Source organism: Formica exsecta, unplaced genomic scaffold (genome assembly GCF_003651465.1).
Source record: "Formica exsecta isolate Colony F162 unplaced genomic scaffold, ASM365146v1 scaffold1025, whole genome shotgun sequence".
Lineage (NCBI taxonomy): Eukaryota > Metazoa > Arthropoda > Insecta > Hymenoptera > Formicidae > Formica > Formica exsecta.
Genome location: NW_021848365.1, coordinates 42,989 through 50,128, shown reverse-complemented (window position 1 = coordinate 50,128; position 7,140 = coordinate 42,989). Strand labels below are relative to the sequence as shown.

The window sequence follows — 7,140 nt, the reverse complement described above, 5'->3', positions numbered from 1 at the left end:
ATATCATTCTGTCTCATATATAAGAGCAGTAAGAGCAGGGACCAAGAAAAAAGGGATGGTTTTTCTCAATGTGCTAAAAATACCTATGTGACTGTAAAGCGCTAAACAAAAATCTATTGATGTCTCATATACCATTAGAATAAGAGCAGGGACCAAGAAAAAAGGGATGGTTTTTCTCAATGTGCTAAAAATACCTATGTGACTGTAAAGCGCTAAACAATATTTATTTAAATCTATTGATACTGTTGAATTAAGAAGGGCCAAAGTATTTCATTTTTTCAGTGAATATCGCTAATCGCAGCTTTTCCTTGTAGAAAGATCTGTCCAGGTAAATTTTTAGTCCATGCTCAATACCGATTGGGAAAAGAATGTTCAACAACTACGGCCTTAGACCTAATCGTGTATATAAACAGAAGGAAGCAAAAACAACATTTGCCTGAGAGAGATAGTTGAGTGTGTGGCATCGTTAAACAGATTTTATATTGAAGAGATTTAAAAAGAAGAAAAACATCAAAATAAAAAAATCAATACGTTAAAAACCAATTTCTTGTACATATCTTTTTTTTTACCCTCCAGCATGTAATATATTTCGTTTAATGTATGTAAATATCATCTTTATTTCTTGATTTATTTTTGAAATATAATATATTTATATTTAATAAATTATATTCTTTATAAACTAGCTTTGTGCTATTATTTCGATTCGAATTAAATTATTTGCGTGTGTGCGCGCGCGCAGTTCGATTTTTTCTCCACATGAGCAATGAACTCTATTGCAAAATATATCATCCAGTTAATGCTTCTGACTATGCTAAACGTTTTCTTTTTCTACGTTTTCTTTTTCTACTTTTTGTAGAAATTGTATTTTCATCCTTCCTACAAGACAATATTATATATATATTATAGATAGTACGATTGTTGGGAAATAATATATATATTCAGGGTGGTCCATTTTAAAAGAGCCAGTCAAATATCTCGAAAAATATAGAAGATACGGAAAAACGTTCCAGACAAAAGTTGTTTGGTTCGAAGGGGGACATAAGATGGTGCCATTGATGTGACCTTGGATAGTCATTTGAAGGTCACATGAAGGTCACTTTTAATTTCTTAAATGGAAACCCCTATTTTTTATTGCATATTCTTATAGTTTATGTCGAGAGCTTTCCAAAACACTATAATAAAGTATTTTTTCATTAAGTACTTTTTGAGTTATTTTATATTTTAATCTGACATATTTTGATATAAAAAATAAAATATCTCGTAAAATATTTAGTTCTCGATAATCTTACCGTAATACTTTTACGTACAGAATAATGAGACAAATCAATTAAATAATTCAGAATTATTGGTCAATTACACTGAGTTCGGTTTCGAACATTCCGCCCTCCTCGTAGTTGAAGCCTACGAAAGTTATTCGTGCTTGCGGCCCTAGTTTAGCGCGTCAGCGCGTGCTGACTATACTCAGCTGTTTCGGCGCTAGATCACGTGGCGTGAGCGTGGTGTTGAGTCAGGCGATCGGTCGGCGGGGCGTGGTGTGTTGCTATGGAATTCGCATTCCATTCACGTTTTCGCCTGTTTAGATGTGAATCGATGGCGAATGGTTCGCGATTCTTTCTGTGCGGTGTCCGGTTGTTCTGTTTAGTGTGTGAGTGTAACTGTGAGGTGGAGTGAGTCGTGTCTAGTGTAAGTGTATGGTGACGTAAAGTGTGTATTGTTTAGTAGTCGTCTTCCGGTGCCGCGCTGACCGGGAGGAGAACGAGCTTAGTTAAGGGTCGCTTAAAGCTGGATGTGGCGGTGCGCACAATAACGACCCGGACGACCCCGTCCTCCCCAGGGTGCACGCGTTCGATCCTGGCGAGGGGCCACTTATTCGGCGGCGTCGTCTCGCACTTTAGGAGGCACAACCTTCCCCGTCGGCTTGGCACCATTTAGGCCGGTGCATCCCATGGGGCTTCCATGGCGAGGGACGGCTCCGGGACGGCGTTGAGTGCTGTGCCGACAAGGAAGTGACCGGGCGTAAGCGCCTCGAGATCCTCGGGATCGTCCGAGAAGCCCTGTAACGGGCGCGAGTTGAGGCACGATTCAATTTGGGCTAACAAGGTGGCCATCTCTTCGAACGTCAGTTTGGCGTCGCCGATGACGCGCCGGAGGTGGTGCTTCGCCGCCTTGATGGCAGCCTCTCAGAGTCCACCGAAATTGGGTGCTGCCGGAGGGTTGAAGTGCCATTCAATCCTTTCGGCAGCAAGCCCTTCCGCGATGCGCTGGCCTTCCTGACCGCTGGCTGCGAAGAGCGCTCGCAGTTGGGCGTCGGCGCCCACGAAATTGGTGCCGCAATCGCTATAGAGGGCTCGACATAGCCCACGGCGCAGCGCGGCCAGGAAGGCGTCGGAGGAATAGTCCGAGGCGACAACTCGTTACCGATTTTAAAAAGTAACTCGTTACCGTTCCCGTTACTCAAAAACTAACGAATCGTTACTATTTCCGTTACTTTGTTTATAATATATTAATTCGATACTATATAATATATTAATATTAAATTAGTATATTATAATTAATACTAATATAATACATGAATTCTTAATATTAATATAGAAATACCAAGTTTACATTTTTATACTTCTTTATTAATTTATAATATATATAAACCATAAACTAAGTAATACAATTTATAATGTACTAATCATTGAAAAAGATTCTATTATATATTTATAACACCAAGTTTTCGTAATATATGTATAGATTAAAAAGAGATTTTTTTTATACGACTTTTGTCATTAATTCATTATCAAGATATAACTAGAAGCTCGTTTCTCTGTTAATAGTAGAATGTGACATGTATTTTACTGCAGTAACTTTGCCAACACATGTACATATGAATTTACATAGATATCCTTTTCTTTAAGACCAGAAGAATTCGCCAGAGCAGATAATCGCTCATAACTTTGGAACAATAAAAGTCCAGACCAATTACATGCTAATTTAAGAATGTATATTTAATATATTTCTTTATAATATACATTAAATGAACTGAACAAGCAAAATAAATTTAAAATCCCTATTTTGTACAATATTAGATTAATAATTTTTAGAACAAAACTTATTAACTTTTAAGAGATACATGAAAGTCCTACGTAATTGATAACAAAAGTAAATTGATAACAAAAAGATTGTTATAATATGAAATAAATATGTAACATATAATAATATAATGCATATAATAAACATAATGCATAAAACATAATGCAATAAATATATAATGCATAAAATAAACATTTCTTTACTGAATTTTTTATCTTCATTGTTTTGGCTGTATTTTTCTAAAACGCACAAAACCAAGAACGGTTTTCACATATCCACACTTAGCAACTAAAAAAAGAACTATTCTTTAATATCAGATATGCATTATATTATACTATAAATTAAAAAGCTATTCTATGACATAAAACACAAATATAAAATGTCGAAATTAAATGTGGAATATAAAAATATATTCTATAAATGTAGAAATTATATTCTAATTCAGTTTTATGTATATGACTACCATATGTAGAAATTCCATATACATGATGTTTTAAATTATACTGATTATGCAAATATTTCAACTTTTTGTATGATCTGTTTGATATTTTCAGTCTGAGTTAGTAGCTCAGGATACATTTCCATTAAAGTTATAAATTCTGAGGTATCCACAATATCTTTTGAATATAATTTGATAAAATCTTTGGTATATTTCTCCAACGTTTTTCCATTATTTAAATGTGCAATCTTTAAATGTTCTACAACGTTTTTTTCTGTCGTATTTATAATTAAATATTGTTCACATATTAATTTAAGATCTTGTATATCATACTTATCAGCTGCTACAAAAAGTTCACGTATTGTATTTATCTCTTCTATCTCTTCCAGCGTTTTAGATAGATAACCAATTTGTACAAAGGATAATAATTCCTTTAGAACATCATATCTTATATCAGTTATTACTACTACTTTATTTACACTTTCTTCTAGACCACTGTTAAACATAGCTTCAAAAACTTTACTTTTTAAACATAGTGATCTTATAGTCATCTTATTTGCTTCAAGACGTTCATTGTTTATTATAAACGAAACAAACGAATCGGATTTCTCTTTAGGAACAAAAATATCTGTATCTGTATCTGTATCAGGTCTCTTATATGAATAGGATACATTTTTGTCGTACATTACGAGTATATGTAATTTAAAGCATATTGTAAGTGTGTTGTTAGGCAATACATACATATTATCGGAAAGAAGTGAAATAGGTAGCTTATAGAATAGGTTATTTTCATAGCATAAGCTAGCCTCTAATACGCCATTATATAACAAATCTACATATTTCGATTTTACTACATTAGTCATTTCTCCTGTATTAGTTTTCAAAAAAACAGAATAGTAGATTCTATAATCCTTCTTTACCGCAGGTATACAATAAAAATTTAACTTATCTTCTGCAGGATGCATTTCAAATTTAAAACTTGCGGATTTAAAAGAGTATAATTTAATACCAAATTTATAAATTTCCCAAATATCGGAAATATTCCATGTATAACACAATCTGTTTTGTTTAAGTTGTGTTTTGCAATGGTAAATTTCATCTTTATTTATAGAAGACATCATCTTTGTCATCAACCCTGCAAATAATATAGATGTTTATTAGTAATATATATATTCTTATAAATACTGAATATTATATCTTAAAAAACACTAATCTTTTCTAATAATTTCAGAATTTTATATCAATTATACATCCAAAACTGTACAGTGCAATTATTATTTAATCCTTAAAGCATATGATTTTTTATTGACTACAATAAAAAATTTAAATATAAATACTGCACTGTATTAATTTTCCCAATTATTGTGCTCAATTATAAAAATAGTTTAAAAATTTGATTTTAATTCTAAAGACTTGGAAAGATAAAATTAAATTTAAAAAAAAATGTTTTTTAATAAAAGAATGAATTTTTAAAATAAAAAATAAAGAACATTTTTCAATATTATTTTAATAGTAATTACATATAAACCACACAATATTATATCTTGAGGTTAAAAAACCAACTTATGGCTATATATAATTACCTAATTTATTGTTCCATATAATTCTATATATAAATGATAATTAATAAGCAATTAATTATCATTCAGAAATATAAATGAAAAAATATATTGAATATTATACTTTCAAATTTAAGAAATTTGTTAAGGTCTTTTTAAACAATCTATAATTTGCGACAAATTCAAGACACAAAATGTTATTTATAAATTATCTTTGTCATATATAATGCGAAAAGTAAAATCAAAATATATATCACAAGGATACACTTATATATAATACATAAAATTATAAGTAAAATTTTTTTTGAGTTTTGTCACAAATTATAGATTGTCTAATGAGGCCTTTACTCTATGTTCTTCTTTGATAAAATAATAAAGCAATAAAATATTAGATAATTAGATCGTAATAAATTGATTAAGCACACATAAAAAATTATGACACACTTTATATAAAGAAAGATTAGAAATTGAATCTTATACATACACTTATATTTCTATATCACACTTATATTTATATAAATGCAATGTAATAATATCTAGTAAAATGTGGTATAAAATTTAATCTTATTTAACATGTATATTTTTAGAAGAAAATTATGAACATCTAGAATAAAAGTACATTTTATTTACAAATCAGTGACCTACTTCAATGAACTAAATTTCAATGCTTGCTTCGCCCTATTTTCCTTTTTGTGATAATTCGTTTTAGTTTAATAAGGAATCTTAATTTTTTGTAACGAAAAATGCGTGTATATACGTGTAAATATAATTATTGTAAATTGTAAGAAACTCTACATACAATTCTCAATCATAAACTTTTTCCACTCTTCTATTGTAATGGCTTCTTTTGTTTGTACAATTCTTGCATTTTTTGTGTATTATGCCTGAGTATAAACCATTAACATAGGCCGGTATTCATAGTCAGTTCTTATATTTAAGACCGTCTTAGGCCCGATTCCATCTATTCCTGGAGCCATGTTTGTTACGTCCAAGCTGAACTCAGCTGAATTTTACGAAGAAACATAGATATATTATATATAGTAGACTGGGCCTTATGCCCGTATCAGACTACGCATTGAAGATTGAGATTCAAGATTCAAGATTGAAATTCGACCAATTAGAATAAAGAAATTTTAGTCCTTTTTGTTCTGATTAGTCAAATACCAATCTTTAATCTTCAATCTTCAATTTTCAATGCGTAGTCTGATACGGGCTTAACAGAGTCTGGCCATACGATAGCAACTTCTGATTGGTCCGCCATTTTTTGGCAACTCCGCTGATATTTGAATGGAAATGGCAATAACAGTAAATTGTCGCAATGGAAATTGAAAATATACGTAGTAAAAACAATACATACATAAGAATTTTCACTGTACAGAAAACGTGTGAAGAGTCAACAGTTTAAATAAGAAATACAGACACGATGCTTGTATGTGTAGTTACTCACAAGAGAGAGGCAACTACAATTTCTTTCTCACTTTCTTCGACACTTTTCAGCCTGCTATTCTCCTTCCATTCATATATGTTTTTAGGGCCAATTTCACCAACCTCGGTTAGATTAACCGACGGTTAAAATTAGCAGGGTTCCAACTGAAATGATAAGAATGCTTGGTTTTTCCTTCACCTCTATTTTCTGTTGGCCACCCTGCTAATTTTAACCGTCGGTTAAGGGTCGACAGGAGTGACGGTGGAGACCTCTCGCGGGAAGCGTGAATTACGAATTCGTAGTCTACGTCCTACAGCCAAAATAAAGAGAAAATCGGATTCTAATGATGATATTCGTATTCAGCAGCATCGTCTTCTTAGACGTACAAAGCGTTTTTTTGAAAAAATGATCAAAATAAAAATTCTAATATTGACAAACAACATACAGCTGATTGTAGATCAGGTGTAGTTGCTCTCGAATTCATATTATATTTTTATTATAAATTTTTAAGAGCCAAATTGCAAAATCCGGCTCTGTACGACTAATTCTAACGATGTAAGGAATACATCAAAACAAGTTTCATGAAAAAATATTAATTTTTCGAGATGTAGGACGAAGACTACGAATTTCACCACATC

The 7,140-nt window shown here is 31.6% G+C and overlaps 1 protein-coding gene across 2 annotated transcripts; it reads right to left on the bottom strand.

Annotated features, from left to right (window-relative positions):
- Positions 1-2,606: 2,606 nt before the first annotated feature.
- On the bottom strand, positions 2,607-6,030 carry LOC115233133 (TD and POZ domain-containing protein 1-like). 2 transcript variants are annotated; one of them, XM_029803410.1, is made up of 2 exons: positions 5,722-6,030; positions 2,607-4,652 (listed from the first exon to the last, which is right to left on the bottom strand). In XM_029803410.1, the coding sequence occupies exon 2, from the start codon at positions 4,645-4,647 to the stop codon at positions 3,586-3,588; it is 1,062 nt and encodes a 353-aa protein (XP_029659270.1). In that variant the 5' UTR covers positions 4,648-4,652; positions 5,722-6,030; the 3' UTR covers positions 2,607-3,585. The 2 variants fall into 2 exon arrangements, with proteins under 2 accessions (XP_029659270.1, XP_029659262.1); XM_029803402.1 differs by having other exon boundaries at positions 5,876-6,030.
- Positions 6,031-7,140: the final 1,110 nt, after the last annotated feature.